This window comes from Polistes canadensis, unplaced genomic scaffold (genome assembly GCF_001313835.1).
Source record: "Polistes canadensis isolate GaletaPanama2010 unplaced genomic scaffold, ASM131383v1 scaffold_17, whole genome shotgun sequence".
In the NCBI taxonomy this organism is placed as follows: domain Eukaryota; kingdom Metazoa; phylum Arthropoda; class Insecta; order Hymenoptera; family Vespidae; genus Polistes; species Polistes canadensis.
Window position 1 is genome coordinate 1000463 of NW_014569564.1, and position 25023 is coordinate 1025485.

Below are 25023 nucleotides of genomic sequence, written 5' to 3' on the forward strand. Positions count from 1 at the left end.
TATATATATATATATATATATACAGTGAACGATATGACTTATTAGGCTAGCAAGAGTATGATATTGATTGAGTACTAAATTAGGTCAGTATTAATTGAGAAATAAGAAGTGAATGAATATAGTACTCGATCAGTAGGATATTAGGTTAATATTTGGTGAGTATTCAATTAGTTTGCTATCGATTTATCTAGAAAATTTTAGGAGTATTCAATTTAGTCGGATTTTGGCGAGACAAATTTGTACGCGATGGGAACTAATAGCAGCGGATATTTCCTCGGTGACAACGGAAAAGGGGAAATTTATGTTCCGCTATGCTATGCTATACCATGTTATGCGGCACAACGTGCACGCCCGCGGAAATTGTGATTTACTTTCCCTCGGTATAATAATGTACTCACGATACGGTGGGCTACTATCATGTATAGTTATGGGTTGATGGTAACACAGTGTATTGAGACTTTCAGACACATTTGCATATTTCCTTGTAGTAGTAAATCCCCCACCATAATTCTCTTACAAACCATCCCCTCTTTTTACCACCTCCCCCTTCTCTTTCTCACTCCCTCTATTTCTATCTCATTCTATATTTCCTTTCTTTTTCACACATTTTCGATCGCACACCATCGAGGGATACCGAACGTGTATACTTGAGCAAATTCATTCATATATCTAACTCATTAAAAAACAAAAAGAAAAAATCCTCAATGCGTGGCCTTCGTGTTTTTCTACATTCCCAAGAGTCACGTTTTTTTATGGAAATTGCACTTGCTCCGACACGCTACTTGATTTATTGGCTCGCATTGAGTTAATTAAAAGCAATCAGAATCAACCCACTTTCGTCTAGATATTAAATCTTATGCTTGCGGTATATGTCTACGATTGTTTGTTCTTCCTCGATTATTCTTTTTTTTTTTTTTAACCCCTTACAATTAGCGACCGTATAAAGAGGAATAAGTAAATTCTAATTGTTAACGTGATAAAGTTAATTATTATTACGCAATCCTCTATTAAAATATTTTGATTTTGCTTTCAGGTTCTATGGCATTTGGATATCTTCAGACGTAGCTTCAGAGAACTCTCCGGACATGCTTGTATGCCTGAATCCTGCATCTTCTGTGCGCTCAAGGTAAGCAACAGAAAGGTCACTAGGATCAACTGCTCGTAAAAAATGGAGAATGATTGGAGGAGCCCTGTAGGAGGAAAGAAGTTGTTCAGTATAATCGCCTTTGAGTAGCTCAGAAAATCAAATGAACTTTTACGTTCGTATGTACAACATATTATAGACTTTATATTTGTTTCTTTCTCTCTCTCTCTCTCTTTTTTTTCTATAGAATTAAATTAAAAATCTCTTCGATACTTTTTTACGTACAAAGTCATAAACACGCATTTTTGTTTTATCTTTTCTCATATACAAGCGAACCGCTTGAGTTCTTATCTAATGCCTACTTACATTAGACACTCAAGATGAAGACACTTAAGGGATAGAAAGAGAAAGCTTAAGTGCTTCTTATACCATTCGCTGAAGTGTCAAAGATAAATTGATCGAGATAAATTCAGAGTCTCGTCGTTGTTTTGATCTATGATAAATAACGAGTATAATTGTTATTTATCCAATGATTTATGCAGATCAATATGTAAGACTTATAATTTGATAATTTTCATATTATTTAATAGAACTGTTACCTAACATGCCTAGCTAGTTTACGTATTACCTAGTTATTTTTTGAATAATCTCAATTGTACACTTTAACGATAACAAAACTATCAGACACACTTTTTATATTCAAATGTATCAGAGAACTCTTACGAAATGGCTACTCCTGATTGTTGGAATACATCAGCGTGTTCACTTGGTTTACAACTCGTATAGATACACGAAGAGCCATTGTAACGGATCCGCTGGACCAAGAACCTTTCTCCTGCAAGATTCTTGATCTCTGGTTCTCTGATTGGTCGAGAGTATCGAAGGTTCTCTCCTTCGTTTTCCTCTCCTCTCTTCTCGTTTCTCTCTTAGCGAGCGTAGTAAACGTATTTTCTACTATGGATACTACTCTGGACCGGTCTTTGTTGTAAGGGGTCAGCTGTTTAAAAGAAAGATATTAGTCGAAGAAAAAATATATTATTATTTTTTCTTTTGTTTTTTGTTTTCCTAAAAGATCTTAAATACCGAATGTACATAGTTGTTTGTTAAGAGAAATTAACTCATTAAACTGAAAAGTTACGAAAGGTTGTAGTATTTGGTGCCGGTTGAGTAGCAGGCAAAGAAATTTTAGTACCACAGTAGTCCCTATTCGATTTTCTCACGGAGTTAATTAGAAATCTCGAGAGTTAATTGCTCTAGGCGAAAGAGTGCCTTGTCTCGCGTGAAATTCGCAGGAAAGAGTTCGCATCGGAAGGACTACAACGAAATTTAACTACAAAGCTATTTCGCCAATGGTTACGTTAATACTATACTTTCGTTTTATGATATAAATTACGGTAAATTTAAAAAAGAATTTTGTTCACTTTTTTTTAACGCCTGTATGTATACAATACGTGTATATCTAGTGAATTATTTGAAATTGTCGGTATGATAGCGAACGTTTTTACCGACGTTATCTGGTAATTTTTTTCAACGATTGGTATATTGTTATACTTTATAAACATTTTCGCATTATAGATGGCATTTTTATTATAATTATCAATGTAATATGTGTTTTTTCCATTATTTGTCGATGCTTGCAAATATCATTTTTTACAATTCTTACAATTAATATTTTTAATTGTAAGTTCACATATTTTAGAGTCGTTGAAAGTAAAGTATGCATATAATACTTAAACATGAGCTCCATTGTATATGATTTCATCTAAGCTGAAATAAAAGATGCGACGTCTATTATGTCACACAATGATATCAAATGCATAATATCGCGATACTTGATACAGTTACGAGTTACTTGCTTTTCTTTTATCATTGGACAGTTGGATTCAAAAATTTGTCAATTTATTTGCACCTTTTATAGGTTTCCTAGGAAATGGACCAATGACCAAGGGTTCCACCGACGCTTGGCAAAAACGTTAGGGTTTATTGTATTGAATGATTTCAATCTTTTATAAGGAATGCTATTTTTATTGACAAAAGGTACATCCGGGAAAATTTTCTATACGATAGGCGGACCCTACAAAATCATTCAGGAGAATCTAGGAAAGGTAGAAACCGTGCCCAAAGAAAATCTACCTGTTGCTTGTGTATCTTCAATACGAAGGGAACAGGTTTCCAGGAACGCTTACGCACACAAAAACACACACATACACAAATTCATACAAATGCAGCTTTGAGAAATTCGTTCTTCTTTGGACGCCATGGAAGTAGTACTTGGATGCACGCTCGATGAATCGTGGTCACGTGACGCGAGCTTGAGGGTGTCGGATGCCCATGGTTTCCATTTTATAAAACGATCCGGCGTATCTTTGAATGGCGATTGAAGAAAAAAAGAATCAAATAATTAAACTTTCGATATTTAATGCGTAAATAGCTTTGCTGGTAATGAAATGTCCAGTAAAAAAAAATTTAAAAAGAAGAATAAGAAAAAAAGTTACCTTTACAAGGGCGCATTGCTGACCTAAGAATTTCTTCAGAAGAAATTCCATAGATGATTCATACCGGACACGTTCGAAAGTATCGCAACATATTTAAAGCTAGGAACAAGTTCAAAAAATTTGTGAGGGTTTTAGACCCTTGGGGTTAATGGGTATCTTGTCCTTTAAGGTCAAACTCGAATTCTTTAGTAACCCATTTTCGTCTTTTTTTCATTCTTATCCTATAGATCGAAACATTTTAATTAATCGTTCTGACAATTGTTTTTGATATTTTAAGAAATACAACACTATGTGTGTAATCTTACAATTAGTTATTTAACTTAATTGTTCGTGTAATTAAATATAACAGTTGGTTATGGTTATTACAGCTAACTGTTTCTAACGTAACAATTACGTTTAGATGAAACTTAGAATAGTATAAACATTTTCGATTCCATATATGGTATTTCTACTACCCACGTTAATATCACAAATTCTGCACAAACAGGACTTCATTTACCTACATCCTGTCCCACACGACGAGGAAGAAATATTGATAATTCAATCGGTACCTACGTAATGTGAATGCTTACCACCACTTTTACGCTACACTACCCACGTTAGGCCTGTTAAATAATAACTATTCCGGTCGTTGAAGTTTACATAAGATCATTTGTAAAGTTATCTTAGGTCAGAATTTATAATTAATCAGAACATTACAATCTAATTATTAACTCCAAAAAAAAAAAAAATTTCGAATATTCATTCCATTCGACTTGGTTCATTATAAACTCATTATTAATGGAACCTTTTTGAAACCCGTTTCAAAACTTTTAGTAAACTCCGTGAATGTCAGGATCCTTTGTAAACGTATGTAAATTTTTATAGAAAAGTACCGTTAATCGAATCCCATTGTCACTGAAATGTAAATTCCAGTTCGAACGCATGCACTCATTTCTATACTACTTGCTCCCGTATCGCACAAACTCGTTTGCTAACTCATGGTATATATATGGGTCGATTTTACAGCCTATGAGCACAGGTCCAGGTATATACACTCGTCGGGTTTGCAATCACGTCCACTTTTTCCGTTCCCGATACTTTTTCGTCGATTATTAGTAGTATGGGTCCGTTTTTGTGTAATACCAATATAGAAAGAGATATAAAAGCTGACTTTGTTCGACAAATCTTCCTTTGATATCCTCTAGAGTCCTACACTTGTATATATACCTACTCTTACTCTCGTACGATGTTATCGTGGTGAAGCAACTTATGTCTAAGAGTTAGCAACGTTTATGACAACTTATAGGACTCAGGAGCGTAACGATTAAGGAGATGAACGTGGGGTACCGTTATTAGACCTATCTCTTTCTCTCTCTATCTATCTCTCTTTCTTTAACGTGAGAGTCATCAAATCCATGTAGAATTTTAAATGTGTATTTTGGTTAATGCATAAATAAAATTTTAGGATAAATCATCGGCCGGATTGATAATAATTATGATGTTTGATTAAATTTATCTTCATTCGAATTAGAACAATTGAAATGTATTGGAAGAAATTGATCAATATCAATGATAAAAATGTATTAGTTTTTGTTGAATGTCTTCTTCCTTTTTACTCACCATGCATACGATCCTGGTCGAGTAGTCGGCCAAGTTGGTGAGCGTAGGACAGCTAACCGGGTGACGTCATTGGCTTCTCTCGGTTCTATCGGAGTAGGGACAAGGGGTACGGGGCACCGTGGTGCGGCCTCTTAGAAAGAAGAGGAGAACGGGAAGAGACGAAGAAGGAAACGGGTGGGGGAGGTTCGGCAGCACTCCGCGAGTCGCTGCCTTCGCTTTGCAGGTAGTCTCGTGCTCGTTGTCCACGTTCTTCGACCACGATCGACTTCAACCGAACGCGTTCTCCTTTCTTCGGTTCTTGTACACACTTTGTCTGGAACTCTTACCTCATCAGTATTTCCTCTGATATAACGCGTTAATGATAAGAGAGTTATAATCAAATAGTTTAGTAAACTGTCGTCAAATTGTTTTATCAATCAATCGTCTTTGGTTCAATGATTTTGTATCATTGTTAGGACGAATCAAATTATTTGAATAATTAGGAAAGTGTAATAAAAAGAAAAAAAAAGAAACTAGAGTGATTAATAAATGATAATAAAGATCTAGCAAGTGTTTTATTTGGATTTGACTAAAGTGAAAAACATTGTGATTTTGAGATATATTCTTAATATGTTCGTTTCATGAAGTGTGTCGTCTGTCTACCAGTTAGCCGCCTTTCACTCTTCAAGGTACCAAGAACATAACAATTTCTTGGTAAGATCGAAGAAGGGCAAAGAGTTTAACGGAAGATAAAATAAAATGATGATGTTTGAAGGGTAGAGTTGGCAAGCACGTGGTAGGTGGAAGTGGTGTAGTTTGGACGCGACGATGCGTTAAGCTCCGGAAGAGTAATTTGAAGCCAACTCTTCCAGGTCTTCCGCAAACGTTTCCTTTCGGCTAGAACGTGAATCGCATCGAAGAGAAAATTGACAGGGGATCTTGGAAAAGAAAAGATCGATTTCGTGGTTTACCAGGGGGACGGGGAGAGGACTATCTTATACATTTCGAATAACCAAGATTAGTCGGTAAGAAATTTGTTTAAGATGAGAGGATCCAAGATGATGGGATTAATTTATATTTAGCAAGGGCCAATAAAGCGAAGATAATTCTACCGTGGAGAGTTCTACCGACCAAACGAGTTTATGTTTTTAATCGAGTCTACGAGTAGAATCTAGCAACGGGTTCTCTCAGTGAGCTTGTTCACCGTGCGATCACCTTGGTTATGATCATCATACTTCTCTAGCAGGAAGCATCATACATTAGTACGATATAGACTGCAAGTTTTTTTTTTCCTCCCCCCCCCCTCCCCGCCTCCAAACTCCTTCGCGTTTTGTTATTTTTGTTCATATTTATATTCTTCTTCCAAGAAAATAACATTTATATTAACTCATAGATATTTCTTTCCTTGATCCTTGAGTTTATCGACGTGTTATATAAGGATAGAAAGTCTTTGGTATTCCCAACTCGTTGTTGCAACTTTACTCTGCCAAGAAGAAATAATGCAAATGCCGAGGAAACGTATGAAGAATGTATCGATCATTATGATGGTCTTTATTACAACGTGAAAAGAATATTATTATTTTTCTTTGTTGTGTGTGTGTGTCCCCTCGAAAGAGAAGAATAAACGAAATGTTGAAGTGGATAAAAATACGACAGGACATGTCGTCCACAACTTCTTCAACTTCATCCGTCTCATCAGCTTCGTCTCAACGTTTCAAGGAGGAAGATAATAGGATTCAAAATGAAGTCACGAATAAGAAAGAGGAAGAAGAAGAGGATAGTGGAATGGAGAGAGAAGATTCACCATCGAATATGGACCTAAATGATCTGAAAAAAGTAGGCTCAAGTAGTTTTTACTAAACGATTTGTTGTCTTTCTTCAACATCCTGTGTTTAATTTACTTTGAAGAATTTCTATCGCATAAGATTATCGATCACTTCTATCGTTGGGATGGCTTTTTTTTAACAACTTCTATGTTCATCAAATGCGATTGATAAATCTAACGACATGATTACGGTCGGGTAATAACGTCGTTAAAGTAGAAACTTATAATAAACACTCGAGAGAACACATGGTTCTACTTAAATTCAATGGTAGAGTATTAGTTCGAAAAAAAAATGTTGCATCGATTCGAAATAATTTTTCTTCATTTTTTTTTTTATTCTCATTTCTTTATTTTATTATTTCCACATCCTTTTTTTTCCTATATCTCTACTAAAAGTTGAGTCATTAAAAAGTGATCAATAAACTAGCTGTTATTCGCCGATTTCACTTCCCCATTCGTTCGAAAGGGGCTTAGCACAATTTCTACAAAACCGGCTGGTTGTCTCTTTTTTTCTTCTTCTTTTTTTTTGTCCCCCCTTTACGAACGCACAACTAACCAGCTTCGAACAGGTGCGACATCCTCCACGCTTGCACGTGATCGTTCCGGTAGTATTATCGTATGTACACACATATGTACTGGTCTTCTCTTCGTAACACATCTGTCACTTCCATTACTATATCTTGCCATAAAACCGATCGAACGTCTTTCATTCAAGAGTTTTGATGAAAACGCCCTGTAATTTCGACTTCCAGCAAACTTGTTTCATAATGATTATTCTCCTTAAATGTCTCATTGAATTAAATTAATATATATATATATTTCTAAGTTAAAGTTTGAACTACTTTTAATTCCGAGGATAAATATTCAATTACATTCCCATTGATTTTGATTCCCTTTCAATGATTATTTTTACGATCTTTTTTCTTTTTTTTTAATAAGAAATGTACTTTCATCGGGAAAGTTATCAAATCCCGTATGTCAGGAAGAGTTTTCACCTATAGTCTTTCTTTAGTCATGCTCATAGATCAGGTTTGGAACATTTTGAATCCGGTCTTTGTGCTATCAATTCTAGCTTTTCAAGTTAGACACAACTAGTACTGAATTGGTTCGTTAGAGATACGAATGACACTACGATGAAATGCTTTCTTATACAGTAAGACGAACATTTATCTTTTATCTCAGGAATATTGTAATCGACCAGAGAGAGAAACATAACTAATCTTATTTTTTTTTTATGCATTAATCCTGTTGAAATATTTATCTATCGGGATTACACGTAACGAATAATGCGATCGCGAATTACAAAGAGTTTCCTTTTTCAATTTATAATTGCGCAAGTATTATAAATTGTCAAAGACGATTCATGCTTGTTTTATGTTTCTTATTCTTGTATGCATCAATTTTTTATCTGTCCTTTTTTCTCTAGCATCGTCTCTCGAAATGTTAACGTTGAGCAAGATCGGGCCAGCTTGTTGTTGCAAGTCATAGGTGACTTTCTACAGACGAATGTTGTTGCATTCGTGTGTTTGTTAAAAAAAAATGTAATTACGAAAGAGATCGCTTAGAGTTTCGATCGATCACGGGAGGAAACTATTTGAAATCTGTAAATCTTTTTAAAGTAACAAAATTTAGAATTGTTTTATTGAAGATTACGTATTCGCTATTATACGGTTCATTTTATTTTGGTTAAAGAAGAATGAATAAGAGATCTTTCGTATGTGTTCACACAGAGTTGGTTTTTCGCACTTTCGCTAGCATCCTCTTTTGAAATTGCTCGCGTTTCCTTGAATCGATTGTCTGTTAAACGAGATATCGCAAATACTACGAAGAGAGAGCGTTTCCTCTTGGAACACTGTTGTTGGATGTTTGCAAAATCGACGAAAGTTTGTGGATATTATGTAGAAATGAATCATTGTACAAAAATTTAACACACTTTTAAGCAACTTTGAATATCCCGTATGCTTAAATTTAATATTTACATTTCAACGTTGAGCTCCAATCGATGATTAATTTTAAATACCTTTGTACCAATTTTTTGTTCTATGTTCAACGTTGAATTGGATGAAAAAAACAAATTTTGAATATTTTGTTATCGAACGTTGAGTACAATCGATGAACAACTTTTAATATTTGTATTTAAAGTTCAATGTTGAGTTCAATGGGAGTATGAAAATTAGAAAAAAATCAGCCGATCACCAAGGAAGATTAATGCCCCGAGACGATTTAATTTGCGTTCAATCGTGAGCAAGAAGTGTAACAACGAGTTTCGTTTGAAAGCATTCGTTTGCCGATCGAGTCAATCCCTCTCCCCATCTTTCTTTTCTTTAACGAAAGACCGACATTAAATCTTCGTCACGTTGTGTGTCACAGGAGCTGTTCTCGGAATTGCAGTCCTCGCAAAAAAGTGCCTTGCCACCCGACACGTTGCGTCGCGCCCTCGCCGAGAGCTTTCTTGATCAGCAAAGGTTTCAGCTTGGATTTATGGACGATGCTGCAGAATGTTTCGTAAGTACCACACGAATCTATGTACATAAGGATATACACATATGCACATACGCGTAACATTTACATGCATATATACATCATTACTATCTTCTTTCCTCGAATTTTCTTATTAACTCATCTTGGTGTCTTTCGTGTACATTTGTTTCCGTAATAAGTATCGCGTCAATTATTAGTTACCTACTTAAATAGGCACAAATAATAATAATAATAATAATAACAACAACAAAAATGAATATAAAAGGATAAAATTTCATCTTTAATGTCATCGAAAATTTTCACCACCAACCGCAATATAATAGTCTAATGGTTCCTAGCATCGGTTAACAAGCCAAGCTTTGAACGATCCTTGAGAGATCGGCAAATGCCGACGAGAGTCCACTTTCTCGTTTACAACGTGGTCACGTTTAACGCAAATATGTATGCACGTGTGTCGACATCGATCAACAACGGATAACACCAGGAACGTAATTGTGAGCTCGTAAAGTCCATTACAAAGTTTTCCTTGTAATATAATAATTCTGCTGACGAAGTGTTATCAAATGAACGAAGAACGGATTATTATCTCTACGTTGAAATAAATATTTTGTTTAATTGAAGTATTTTTTTAATTTATCGTGCATTCTTTATGAATCTGTGGAATATATTATTAACGTCGATTTATTAATAATTATTTCACGTGTGATTTAACGATATTCATTAGTTTTCTTTTCCTCTTTTTCAGGAAAATATTCTGCTGCGTATTCATTTGCATATTGCCAGCGGACAAGCGGAGGACATGTGTAGTGCTGGACATTGCGTGCCACATCAAAAGTTTGCTATGACCCTCGTCGAACAAAGCGTTTGCGGTGCGTGCGGAGCCACGTCGGAGCCTTTGCCCTTTACGCAGGTTCGTCGACGTCCCTTTTACACTATTATCTAATTTATTTATAGCTCGAAGTTATGTATCGCTAAATCGATATCTGACATTTTGTGGAGACCTCAAACGAAATAATATTAACCGAACCTGTCCTTGGTTCTCACTCATTCGGATTAAATTCAATCGAGAAAATTTTGAAGCATCTCCTCCAATAGAAATATTTCTCACGATTAAAGATTCTCAGGTAAAAACGATATGGCGAAATTTCGTTGGAAAGGGTTATATACCAAGAATACATAAATCGAAGACTGCAGGGCCTTTCAGGTTAATCTTCTTTCTGCACGATTGACGAGCAGAAGAAAGAAAAAGGGTCCTTGTGGGTGGTGCAAGGGTTCTCTGCGACTGCTAATGAAAAAAGGGATCGAAAATGCCCTTTTCTCGATTCCTACGGGATTTAGGGGACTTAAGCTGGAAGCCATTTGCTCAGATACTCTGAACCTTCGACCAGGCAATTACGATTTAACAGTTCATTTGTTCGACATTCGAAGGGGTTCAAAGAGAAAGGATTTTAAGACGGTGATATCGATGATATCTTTTTAGAAACATAGTTAGATTATTCTTACATTATTAATGATTTCTTGCAAAATGTATTTATTCGAGTCAGTAGTTAAGATTGTCGCAATCCAACTACTTTTTCCTTCTTAATTAATTAGAACTCTAGATCGAGATATCCAATTCAGTTGGTAGACAACGTATATGTACACGCATGTGCAAGATACAATTTTATTGCTCGTTAAACTCGAGCAGATAGATATTCGTTGGGAAATCTATTTTCTTCTATTGGTGTAATCTACGGGTGACAGTGATTATAAGAAAAATTCAGGAGATCTTACTACCTACTCCAAAAGGACAACCGTTAAACGAAAGTAGCACGTTCGAAACTATCAATCAAGAACTACTCGTGGGGGACATGGTAAAAGTAATCGGCCATGACCGATGCACACGATGCATGGAGCCAGTTTGTTGTATAGACTGTTTTTTTATTATTATTATTTACTCGTACTCTCTCGCCAAGAGACAAAAGAACCCTAAGGAAACGGCTCCACCCACGTGGATTCGTGTATATCTACTCTATATCGAATTCTAGATTGCTTTACGCCCCATAAAAGTATTTATCATGCCGCCTTTGAAAGCGTACTACGAAATAATGCTGATATATACATAGTCGTTCTATCGGTTGCGAAATTCAACTCCATGCTAGAGTAAACTTCATAGATGCATTGTATTCATCGATTGAGAACGCGGCTAACTATCTCGTAAAGATAATTGATTGGTTGGTCGTTAATATAATCAAAGACGTGCATTGTCTTCGAAGTCGTCGGATAATTATGATACGAGTATTATTACGAACAGATAATGATAGAAACCTAGCTGATGCTAACGATCATCGTTAATTAGAAGAAAAGAGAAAGAGAACTACGTTGTTATTGCAGATGGTCCATTATGTCTCAGCATCAGCATTAACGTCGCAAGCTCGTCAGACTCAAGCTAACTCACGAACCAGTCCGGATCTCTTTGGTCAACTTTTGAGGAGAGCCGGTGGAATGGGTGACATTCGTGATTGTCCAGTAAGTGGAAAAACAAAATAAATAGAACTTCATTTTTCTAATCGAATCTTAAGATTTGTCAATTAACACGTTATATCGTATTTTAGAGTTCGTGTGGTGCAAAGATTCAAATCTGTAGGACGCTCATTAATCGACCGGAAATAGTTTCCGTTGGGGTTGTTTGGGATAGCGAACGACCGTCCCTAGATCATATAATGGATGTATTCGCTACGGTAGGAACATCCCTTCGACTTACTGATGTTTTCCATAGCGTTGTTGACTCATCTTGGGGTGCCTCAACGATACATAATCTTGTTGGGGTTGTTACTTACTATGGAAAACATTACTCTACTTTCTTTTTTCATACTAAACTAAAGGTAAGCTTTGTTTAATTTTTATAAATAATCCTAATGATTAAATACAGAGTATTGAATGAATTAAAATTAATATCTCTATTTAATTTCTTTAGGTTTGGATTTATTTTGACGATGCCACAGTTAAAGAAATAGGACCACGATGGGAACAGGTCGTTGAGAAATGTAGGAGGGGTAGATATCAACCCTTGCTATTACTTTATGCAACACCAGATGGGACTCCGGTAAATACTGAAAACGCCCCGAAAACAGTTACACGATTTCCAAGTGGAAACATATTGAAAACTCCACCGAAGAACAACGTTCGTAGATCCATTACACCTAGTCCAGAGAAACCTTCGATTAACAATACAGCCAGACGTGCCATTACTCCTAATCCGGATAGTCCTCCTCATATTATCGCTCAACGAATTTATAGTGATTATCAAAATCTTACAGAAATACAGAACAACATTTTTGATAATCAGGTTTGTTATTTTTTCTTAAATAATTGTTCTTTTTGTTATTTATTTTTGTGAGTTAATTATTTTGTATAATAAATAAGGAACATTTGTTTGTTATTCAAGAGTGTTGATGTGGTTGATGGAGAGGTCGAATCCAAATACATAAGTCGTAGAGCGGTAGAGAGCGTAATGCAACAACAAAAAAAGCAACAAATGCAATTAACTAGGAGTCTCAGTGCCGGCTCAACGCCTTCAGATGGGATTAGTATACCAGAACATATGAACGTGCCAAGAAGACGAGATTCTGGAAATTGGTCAGGCGACAGGAATAGTGCTTCTTCCAGTTCGTCCACGACCATAGAAAATCCATACTTGTATTTTGTCAATAAAGCTCAGAGAAATTCTGGAGTTCCTAAAAGTCCAACTAGCAAATCTGGTGAATTGTCTAGCAGTAGTAGTGGGCATTATGATGCTGGATATGATTCATATTCATTGTCTTCTACGGACAGTCTTCCACTTCAACAGGGTCTTAAACACAATCTACAGGTTAAGATCTTTCAATAGATCATTCAATAACAATCATTTGATAAGCATTATTCTTCTTATCAATGAATCTTTACCACAGCTCGCTCAAATTCCGGAGGGCTATCAACCTTCATCAAAAGACGATTGCGAACGTCTTTGTAAGGAAACGGATGCCCTTCTGGACAAATCTCGAGCTGCCGAAGAAGCTGGAGATTTCAGCACGGCTGTAGCTTTGTGTAAAGCAGCTAGTAATAAAGCTAGGGCTGCAATGGAAGCACCTTACAACAACGATCATACAATTTCGAACGCAAGAATGAAACACAATACTTGTGTGATGAAAACTAGGAGCTTACAAAGAAGAATGTTACAAGAACAAACGTCAGCTAATGTTGAGAAAGAAGGTATGCATTCGTTTTCACATTTTTGATATTTTAACTTTTGAAAAAGATTTTAATTGATGTATGTGTGTGTCTTTAGAAGGAGCAGTTGAGGGTAGGCATTCAAGAGAAAATAGTAAGTCTGGTCAACATTCTCGACAAAGTTCACGCGATAAAGGTAATCATTCTCGACAGAATAGCCGTGAATTGTTAGTAAATGCACCAGTAGCAGTTGTGGAGAAACCAACGACAAAAAGTATCGAGATTTATGCGACTCTGCCTAAGAAAAAGACGTTGAGAAGCAAAGCTACCACTGTAAATGTTATCGAGGACGAGGAATATATGCTCCATGATCGCCCAACTCAAAGAACCGGATTGTTTGGTCGAACAAAGCGTTGCGATGACGACAAAAAGGATAAGAAACGAGCTAGGAGCGAAGAAAGAAATAAAAACATATCGAAAGACTTTTCTATAGCACCTTCACGCACTTCACCCTCTCCGAAAGGTACCAAATCGATTGAGAAATCAAAAGAGAATATCGAAGTCGGTACAACGAACTTAAGAGTTTCTCAACAAAATAACGTGAACGTGACTGAGCAGAAACAGGGTAAAAAGCAGCATAAGATTCGTAGGAAGCTATTGATGGGTGGGCTAATAAAAAGAAAGAATCGAAGCATGCCTGATTTGCGAGAGGGACAGGACAATCAAGCAAATATTAACGTGGAAGGTACCTCGAACGCTTTGCCAAAGCAATCCGTGGACGATTCCAGTGTTGGTTTAAAGGGTAACGAAATGGCACAATCTCTGAGCGGTTACCTGTCCGAAGGTCATTTGGAATTTGCTGGAAATGCCAATAATAATATTGGGAATACGAGCAATCCGAACTTGGAAAGAAGTCGATTAATGAGGAAGAGTTTCCACGGTAGTGCTGGTAAAGTATTACATGTAGCGAAGGTACCACCACCACCTCCTGTCAGAACCACTTCTCAGCTTAGCAAGTCTAAGTGTTCGGGTGAAGTGCATAGCGATCAGCAAGCTGATAAGTCCACGTATTCAACTTCAGACGGACAATGTTCATCTAACACAGTAACAGGATCTCAAGATCAAAACAACAGCTATTGGAACCACATGAACAATGGAAATTCGTCAAATTCATCGAATCGTAATTCTAATTATGTTGATTACTCGACGGAGTCGCATTCCTTACCTTTTATTCCATCTTATGGTATGGAACAAAACGGACATCCTGCTAATGTTCAGACTAATTATAACAACAAGCCTAGAATTCAGGACGATGTCGTTCAATATGCTAATGGTATTCTTTATGAGCCTACCTATGTGATTACTCGTGCAGATGTACACAGCGAACAAAGTCCTATAAAACAGCAAGGTTCTTTAGATTCTCTTCCACCCTATCCGGAAAATGGAAACATCTCTCATTCAAGACAACCGAGTGAAGAATTCCCGCCCCCTCCATACCCATCTATCCATTCAGTGTCACATTCCAGACAAGCTAGCGAAGATTTCCCACCTCCGCCGCCACCAATCGACGAGAATAATATTGGTCATGTTCAAGAGAATCAATCTCAGAGAGAACAATCTCTTCAGCAACTATACGTTTCCAATCAGCAACGATTACATCGACTAGAAACTCAAACGTTGAATAATATTTTCTCTCAATTGCAAATAAAGAACGAACAGATTTTAGCTTCCGACTCGAAGGATTTAAAAACGAACGAAGAACAGGAGAAAGAAGAGAAATCTGCGAGCGAGACTTGGCTGAAGGAACTTCAAGCTAAACAGGCAGAAAAAAGAATGAAAAATCAGGCTTCGCTCGAGCAAGATATACCAAAAATTAGGTCTCCATCTATCAATACGAATCAAATAACAAGCATAGCTAGGAGAACAAGTGATCTAATGATGAATAGTCTTGGATATGATACGGTAGGTCGCGACGTTGTCGATTGTCCTAGAGTAGTGTCATCTGTCAAAGATATGGCAGCGAGATTTGAACAAAATAAATTACAAATCAGCTCGAAAGTAGACTCCGAACCTAAACCTCCCGCGAAACAATCAAATTCAAATCCCGCTGTCGCTCCAACGATTGATATGCCTCATGAACATCAGCAAGTAGACGAAACGAGATTAAAATATTCTTCAGATAATTCGAATACTTTCCCTAAAATGAATAATTTCACTAATCAACCAATTCAAAGTCCAAGTTTTGAATCCACGACTAATCAAGATACTTATATATCAACTATACCTTCTGATAGTTCATGCACTGTTCAACAGAGTGGATTAAACGCAGCTATTCTCTCGATGTCTTTAACATTACCACACGAGAATGGACTACCTGTTGATTATCCTGAAGACGATATTAGTGAGGTAGCAATGCAAAATACCATACAAAACAAAACCATACTTCCGAACGAAGAGGATATAGAATTGAGGAAAGTAAAGAGGAGGATAGGTAAAAAGAAGAGCGTGTCGTTTTGTGATCAAGTAGTTCTTGTAGCTACAGCTGAAGATGACGAAAAAGATTCGTACATACCTAATCCCATCTTGGAGAGAGTTTTACGATCTGCTATGAACAAACCAGAATCTGCTCAAGTACTTCGTGAAATTAGAAATCTTCAGGAAGCTGAGATGAACAGAGAAAGTACACCGAGATTCCAACAACAAACTCTTCCTCTTAAATGTGAAGCTGACAGTGTACCTGCGACACCATTCCAGGATCAGTTAAGAAGCGTCAATCCTATTTCAATTTCTGAAAACATCAAGCCGATGTTCGGCAGGCAAAATTCAAATGACTCTATTGGTTCAGTAGTAGACAAAAAAATATGCGGATCTTATAGTACTGAGGCACAGGATACAAATAGAGAAACATTTTCTGGTATGATTATATCTGCTTCAAATCCACCACCAACTTCATATTCTCCACAACTTCAACAACAAATACGTTATTCTCAAAATGGGTATCCACAGTATTTATCATCACAATCTTCTTACACGCAAACTCAAACGTCTCATCCTAGAAATCAGAATGTTCCAATATCACAGACGCAGAAGCCGGCTAGCCCTTATCCGACACAGATGCATGGTAATCAGTATATACCGTCCGTGTCTCAGCAGCAAAAGAATTTATGTCAGAAGAATACTTATCAGAAGTTTTATCAGTTAGAACAGCAACACAATCAAATGAATAAACAATTATCAGCCAGTGGTTTACAGCAGCATCAAAATGGTCTTAATCAGAGGATTTCCAATCACAATGCCAGTCCAATAACTGTTCAGTATTCTCAACAACAACTGAGTTATCCATCGAATCAATCGCCAAGCCCTTATCCAAATCAATATTCTCATAATAATTGTCAAAATTATCCTTATCAATCAGTGCCTCAACCAAACAGGATTAATCAACCTTTACCTCAGTATCAACCACCACCTAATCCAACATCATCGACGACGTTGTCTTATCAACAAAAGCAACAAACCGTTCATAATTATCAACAGAGGTACGACAATTATCAGAGACCACCGCAGAAGGATCAGCAAAATGTTTTGGCACCTAATCAAACTTATCCTAATCCTTTACAGAACGGACAAATCCAATCAAACATGAAATATCCAGCTTATCAACATCCACCTCCTCCTAAACAGAACAAACAAATCCACTTTCTTTCCACCGCGAAGAGTAGCACGCCGATCAGCCAAACATCGTCTTCTATGCTGAAGTCAAGCATAGTTGCTTCATTAGCGGCTAGGAGTGTACTTTGCGATCTTTGTCGACAAAAACAGGTGATGGAACCTGCCAAATTTTGTTCCGATTGTGATTTTTACATGGCCCGTTTCCAGCCGAAAAATTAAACTCGTGTCTTTAATTGACATTGACTTAAACTTCTTTGTTAGATATTAAGTTAATAGACTACATTATGGAATAGTGTTCTTCATTATGCCAACAAACCTTTAAACAAAGGTATATTAAGTGCATTATTATTAACCCGTAACCGATATTATTATGTGTATAGTATGGTAAAGTTAGCAGGATCTTTGAAAAGCGTTTAAAAGTTTAGAAGAACTTTAGCAAAATAAGATAAAATAGTATTATGAATAATATCTATTACTTTATTTAAAAACTAGTCCATTTAAATTTTTTCACAAACATTTAAAAACAAATTTTGAAGAAAAAGGAAAAGTTTGTTACAATAAGTATTAAGCAACTGCTGGAATTTGATAGATCCCAATTTACAAGTTACGGGTTAAGATAATCGTTTTGTACATAAGCTAATTATCAGATAGTGTAATATCGAATCAAAGGCCTTCGTCGAATAGTTATTAATTCACTGACATTTGTATTATTTTATGCGTATTATGTATAAATTTTTATAAGTTTTTTAGTTTAATATTTTTTTTTTTTTTCTAATTGTACCTTTTTAAGTCATCGCCATACGGTAACGTAATTTATATACCGTATAGATATATACAATATTCGCGAACCCTATAGAATTTGTTAAGTTCACAGGAATCCGTCTTATGTTAATAATTTTAATGACCTATTGTGTAAATAGCTTATGCTATCGTTCTCGAATTTTATATAGCTCCGCAAATTGTTATTATCGAACAGTTGTTAATTAGAATGTATTTCTGAATCTGTTATAAACAAATAGCGATATTACGAGATTAGTTAGTCGAAAGAAAATGCAGAATTGTGATACTAGACGTGCTACGTAGAACTTACTCGTAAGTTAGAAAAGATACGTAGGGAAATAATTCGGATAAAGATAATAAGAAGATAAGGGTAATAAAAAGAGAAAGGGAGAGAGACAAACAGAGAAAGAGAGAGTGAGAGAGAGAGAGAGAAAGAAAAAGACAAACACAGAGAAAGAATGCGCGTGCGTGCATGAATGAGTGAGGTAAAGAAAAATCCTTGATCTCCTAGTAAGCGTGAATTTTATTTTATGTTAACGAATGTTAAATGTTACATATTATTGTACTTATGTATTATGTTATGTCATATTTTCGTTTAGATCAATGTACAAACTTTCGTTTTATTTTATTTTATTTTTTCTCTTTTTTTTTATATACTTTTTGTATAAGTATTTTGTTTTAAAAATACTTTATTTTTCCTCTCACAAACAAATGTCTTTTTGTATTATTTTTTTCTATCCTTAACTTTAGTATCTATTATGTATATCACGAAATTACTAAGTTTTAGATTCATAAAAGTTGATTTACTTTGAAATCATTTTTGTTATTTATAGTTTAGTCGTTTACAGGCTAACGTAATTAATTACCTTACCTTGTAAAATTTTTTTTATTATCCTAGTGCCAAAAAACACTCGATTGTTGCTTAACTTCTTAGATTTGAAATAGTTTTCATTAAAATTAAGCTTATTACAATTAAATGATCAAATTTTTATGATAGTTGAGTAATAAATGATATAATATAAATCGTCCGAGATTAAAGTCTCCCACTCCCTCATTTCTACAGGTCGGAAGGCGGGAAAATGCGTTTGTAAAATAGAGAGCGCTGTTGTAGCAGTTGCTTCTTTCTTCTTGAGGCGCTATAAATAAATTCAATTCAATTAATTTTCTATATTTTTTGTTTTGAGGAATTAATCAATTTGAACGGTTAAATTAATAGACAATTGTTTGTATTAAAATCCTTTATTATTATTTAAAAGTGTTACAGCATTTTTAAGTACTTGATCAGTCGAAATTCTTAATCGAACAAGGAAGACATTTTAAAAAAAAAATCGCGCCTTATAAGATAAATCAAAAGTTGATTTGTAGTTGAGGTAGTCGAATGTAGAGAGTGCTGTAATCGAAGCTACATAGCAGATGGAAACTAAGCTTAATACTTTGCTGTTCGTTGACGTCATATGCCTTCGTATTTGTTTTGTTGTCACAATCCTTCAATTTAGTACCGTTAATGTCTAAAAATAGATTTAAAAGCATTATATCAATGTTATATCTTAATGATTCCTCTCAGTTACACAAATCATGATCCACTGTTTAAGACGCAGTTATTTTGTTTATCAAGCATTAGCAATATTACAAAATGTAATGTTAAGTCATATTTATAATGTATATTCTCTTTAAACAGAAGTTAATGGATAGAAGTAAAATCTTGTTTTCTGTTTAGTTATTTGATTGGTTATAAATTATGTTTTGTATAAAAATATTTGGATGGTCAAAATCTAAATCATCGATTAAAAGATTTTATAGCAGCAATTGCAACGCAGCTTATAGAAGACATTGTATCAAAAATGAATGTCATATCTTCAATGGATTTGAATTGTCTTACCTAAAGACATTGTAGAAGAAAAATGCTGGTTGCAAAAATGAATAAAAATCATGTAAGAAGATACAAAATTTGTTCCGACAAAGAGAAGGCAGAAACTGGAATCGTAACAAAATAGGAAATACTATATTATTGTTGACGTTGTATTGTAAGACTATATCTTGTTTTGAGGTATATTGTACAAAAAAGAAATTTATTTAAATTTTACAAACAAATATAGTTACTCTACTCTAATTAATCCTATTAATACTATTTATACAATTGAAAAGTGTATGTCGTTTGATTTTTTCCCAGTTCAAAATAGACGGTTATTTAGATTCTCTCAGAAAGTAATGCAACCTTATCAAAGTTATATCTTGAGACTTAGAAGAATGAAGTGGTATTTAAATACTTTACATATATTTACTCATCCTTGACACAAAAAGAAATTAAATAAAAAAGATATTTAATACATTTTAAAAACAATTTAGTTATCGTAGAAACTTTTTAATTATCAAGTAATTAAGTTTCACAATAATGTAGTTTCACTTTTTGATGCACCAATAATCAAACACCTAATTAAAGGAGAAAATATTTTACTATGTGTGTTTGTAACATTATTCAAATAGAAAAAAGATTACTGAATACTGTTTAATAGATTTATTCACAGATTTCTAAATTCACTTGGCACTATTTTCAATAAACATAATATTTACACAAATAAAGAAGAAAATTCCATAAATAAATATATTTACAAATTTGTCTAACCTAGATTTTAGGTTTGAACGGTATTTACTTTAAAAGCTTAATAATAAGTACAAATCAAGATTTGTTATAATAGTTCTTAATATTCAATACTATTCAAAACATTACGATCTCCAAAATTTAATATCATTTCAAACTTGAGGAAAACAATGTTGATTTAAAAAAGGCATGAAATGAATGATATTTCTATTGAATGAATAATATAAAAAAATGTTTGGGTTATTTAGTTATGTATTGATGACATCGAATAAGAGACGTGTGTCGGCTGGTTGTCAGATGGCGCTGGTGTGGCACCATGACCGTAATGGCGTGCAAGGGCCAAAGTAAAACGTTGCAACGACGCACACGCGAGTGCGCTTCGTTTCGTCGGGTTGTTCGTGATTGAAAGAAAGAAGAAGGGAAGAAAGAAAGAAAGAAAGAAAGAAAGAAAAGGAAAAGAGAAAGAACAAAAAGGAAGGAAGGAAGGAAGGAAGGGCTTTTGGGAGGAAGGGAAGAGAAAGAAAGAAGTAAAGACAGTATAGAAAGTTGGAAAGAAAGAGAGCGACAGACAGACAGAGTGAAGTGTGCCCTCTCTTCTTTTGGTAATCGTCGAGTTGTCAGAAAGTAGTCAAGGAAGGAGACGTTAAGCCGCTTCTTCTTTGGCACACGAGTGTTGTCCGTGCGGTCGAAATCTGTCGCGTGAAATACGTTGAAGTATCGTAGGCACTCAGTGTTAAATAACGAAGAAAACGAACTAAGAAACACGCGAGTAAAGTATCATCGAAGAGGGTGTCGTGTTAGTTGTTTAGTGCAATGACGTCGGCGAGTGGTGGTATCCTCCCGTCGTATCAGAGACTGGCGAACGGCGGCGCGCCGGCGTCACTGTTTGCGAGACGTTCCTTCCGGCCGCGCGAAAAGTACCTGATCCTCTTGGTCTTCTTGACGTTCGCCGTCGTCTGCTTCGGCGCATTCTTCTTTCTCCCGGACTTTGGCGCCGGTGGCGTCGCCGTGGACAGCGTTTATCGCGTCTACCGGCGTATGCAAAAAGCAGGCCCAGACCTTTTGATGCCAGCACCACCTCGTTTTTCTCTCGGCGATTCATTCAATGATGAATCTTACTCTTCCCATCATCCCAATGCCCTACCAATGCCACTCGGCCATGAGGCAGCTTATAACGTCGACGTACATCTCATCGAGGATCGGTTGAAACTTCTGGTGTGCTTACGAGAGATTTTTTTCTCTCATGGAAATTTCATTCGTGTTCTACTTTCTCCTCGTTCTTCTTGATCATCCTCCCCCCCCACTGCTTGCTTGCTTGTTTGCTCACTCACTCATTCAGTCACTCATTCACTTACTCGCTCGCTCACTCACTCACTCATTCACTTTCGCGAGAAATACAACACGTCGCGTATATGGTGAAATCACGGTCAAACGTCAAGTCCTATACAGAGACGTATGGATGGATATGTATATATATACATATATATATAGAAAGAGAGAGAAAGAGAGCGAAAGAGCGTATGAGAGAACGTGAGAGTAGTGTGATTTAGTCTTGACGTTCGTACGAGGGAGAACGCGAATGGCGCTGTGTATACGTTCGTGCGTCTCCGTCCTTTCCCGTTTGTTTACGTTCGACCCCCTCGATCTCTCACGATGACGCACGAGTTAAATGCACGTGCAGACACCCGCGCTCCGTTTCGCACATGCGTGTTTTCGATACATTGGCGGGAATATATGAAACTTATTTATTTTATTTTTTAGCCTATTATTCTATCGGCTTATTTATTGATAAATTCCTTTATTATTCATTTTCTCGAACGACACAATATCATAATAAAAAATGGGTAGTAGGGGAGGAGGTATGTTGTATTAAACGAGATCGTTTTCCGAAATGTCTACCACAGCCTTCCATTTGTGTTTTAATTTATTTGTTTTTCTAATTATTCTAATTTTATTTGTGATAACGATCTCGAAGTGCCTATTAAATGGGAGGAGAAATTAGATACACTTTAATACATTAATTTCAGGCTAAAATCAACGAAGAGTATCAACAACAGAAGACGTTAGAGAAACCGGAAATAGTTGGTAGTGATTCGCGAGTGCGTACGAGTAGTTTTTCATCTTCCGTCATTGTGCGAAATGAGCAAGTTTTTGAAACTGTACCACCGGCTCCAGCGGTAAAACTTCCTTTGATTGTTGGTGGCGAGGACAAAGATGAAGTTGCTAGAGAACGCAGGAACAAAGTTAAAGAGGTTAGTTTTGTTATGGTTAATTTAGGTTACTAATACAATATCGAATAAATGTATGTACTTTTGTATATATATATAAATTATTTTACTATCGTATCTACGTCGTCATATGGAAATATCCAACGGATTAATCAAAGTTGTTTAGATTGCGATAACGTGTGATGCGTTATCTATCGACAGTAACAAAAATTCTATTTATTTGCACTATCTCCGACTTGTTTAACTTATCTCGTTATTTGTAATCAATTTCGGTGAACGACAAGATTTGCTTGTTTTTCATTTTTTTTTTTTATGTTTTATCACAAGTCAGTTCTTCTCTTTTGTTTTTATTATTTTTTAATAATCCAAATGTTGGGCAACTCGTAATCCTCGTATTCTCGTAGCGTGCTCGATTTGTCAAAAATAACTGCATATATATACAAAGGAGGGGAAATTAATTAAAAAAATTTTCATTGTTTTTGTCAGTTTATCGTGCTAACAGTGTACACCGTTTGTCCCCATTTCCATTGGCTGTTGATCAACTATTTCTCTCTTTTTTTTTTAATTGTTTTTACATTTTTCGAGTTTTCGTAGCAAACTATTCAACGTTCGTTGTAGATTATCTATTTATCGAGCCATTAGGCAGCATCGGAACATCCGGAATAAGCGACATGGCCCTTCATTAATTTTTCATCCTGTCGAATCGTGAATTACGTAGGATAGTATACGCGTGTATGTAACTCACACTTCTCTCCCTCTCTTTCTTTCTTTAATAATTTACATTATTTCCAATCTATTCCGCATTCGAGGATAAATAACAATTTCATGAAAAAATATTCCTTTTGCCTTTTATTTCTATAAATACGAATTTTGTAAATAGGTAAAGAAATACAATTATTTAATAATTACTACATTTGTTGAAAATATGCTAGTATTACACAATAATAATAATAATATTATATTATTTATATTATATGCTAGATTATTACAGTGTAACATCATATTATTATTATTATATTATTATTATAATATTATATAAGTATTATTAATATTAATCATTACTGTATAATTAGAGTATATGTTAATCGTTATATGCGCTTCTGCGGCGCCACACATATTTTCCTTCATAATTTCGATAAAATTATAATAATTTCATTTTATATAATCCTTATATATTGGCAGATTTTTCAGTGCTTTGCGTAATTTATTCTCGTGTGAGGCTTAATATAATATAGTAAATATAGTATATTTTATTATTATTATAGTATATATAATATTTATAATAATAATTATTATAATATAACGATTTTATAATATATATATATATATATATATAGTTACATTATTACATTATTGTCAGATTCGATTGCTCAAAAGTGTATAAGCTGATTAAATCTATGTAAAATGTTAGAAAAATGAGTTACGTCATCAGGTATTTTCATGGTACATTCGAATAAACATTCGATTACATTTAATTAGTTGGGGTTTGAAGGGTAACAGTGAATACTCACGTGTATGTGTACGTGGGCGCGCGAACACACGTCATTGTCCAATTTCTCTTCTGCACTCTTCCCCCAATCCCATGCATCCCACCCTTTTCCCAGACACTTCGTCACCGTCGTTGATTGCATTCGCTTGTTCTTCCGTTTGACGAGCACGTCGATATGTGTGTTTCAAGCATGGAATCAGCTTTGCGAATTCGCATTCGCAAATTCGCACTTGTATTTGCATTCGCTGTCCTCTGATCTGGACGTTCGATCTTCCGTGTTAGGGATTGCCTCATTAGGCTCATGGAGGGATAATGTAGTACGCGAGAAAGGGGGACAGAGGAGTTAATAAAATTTTCATGTCGTCAAAGTGATCGAAATTGTGATGGTATTATCGAAATTAAACAATTCTTGCGATACTATCTTTGATCGATACGACAACTAAATATGCTGATATATTTATTAGATAGAATTAATATATCACCGACGAATATAATTATATCTGCTAATATATTTATTAATATATTTGTTTTATTTATATAATGTATCAGAAATATATTATTATTTATAGTACCTGAATATATTAATTAATATATTAGCATATTT

The 25023-nt window shown here is 35.3% G+C and overlaps 2 protein-coding genes across 4 annotated transcripts in view; both read left to right on the forward strand.

Moving 5' to 3' along the window:
• Positions 1–18771, forward strand: part of LOC106793724 — a 58567-nt gene extending 39796 nt beyond the window's left edge. For 2 of the 3 annotated variants that reach the window (XM_014760885.1, XM_014760886.1), the window contains 9 exons: positions 1034–1126; positions 9356–9490; positions 10212–10376; positions 11840–11974; positions 12061–12330; positions 12423–12794; positions 12894–13316; positions 13396–13696; positions 13773–18771. In XM_014760885.1, coding sequence (XP_014616371.1) covers positions 1034–1126; positions 9356–9490; positions 10212–10376; positions 11840–11974; positions 12061–12330; positions 12423–12794; positions 12894–13316; positions 13396–13696; positions 13773–17542 — 5664 coding nt within the window. In that variant the 3' untranslated portion in view covers positions 17543–18771. Of the gene's footprint in view, positions 1–1033; positions 1127–6503; positions 6997–9355; positions 9491–10211; positions 10377–11839; positions 11975–12060; positions 12331–12422; positions 12795–12893; positions 13317–13395; positions 13697–13772 lie in introns of those variants that run through there. The other variant, XM_014760887.1, reaches the window with a different exon arrangement.
• A 2432-nt stretch (positions 18772–21203) lies between these two features.
• LOC106793692 (mannosyl-oligosaccharide 1,2-alpha-mannosidase IA) overlaps positions 21204–25023 on the forward strand; it is a 306271-nt gene continuing 302451 nt past the window's right edge. The window contains exons 1-2 of the mRNA XM_014760834.1: positions 21204–21917; positions 22730–22954. Of these exons, the coding sequence (XP_014616320.1) occupies positions 21516–21917; positions 22730–22954 (627 nt within the window). The 5' untranslated portion in view covers positions 21204–21515. The remainder of the gene's footprint in view (positions 21918–22729; positions 22955–25023) is intronic.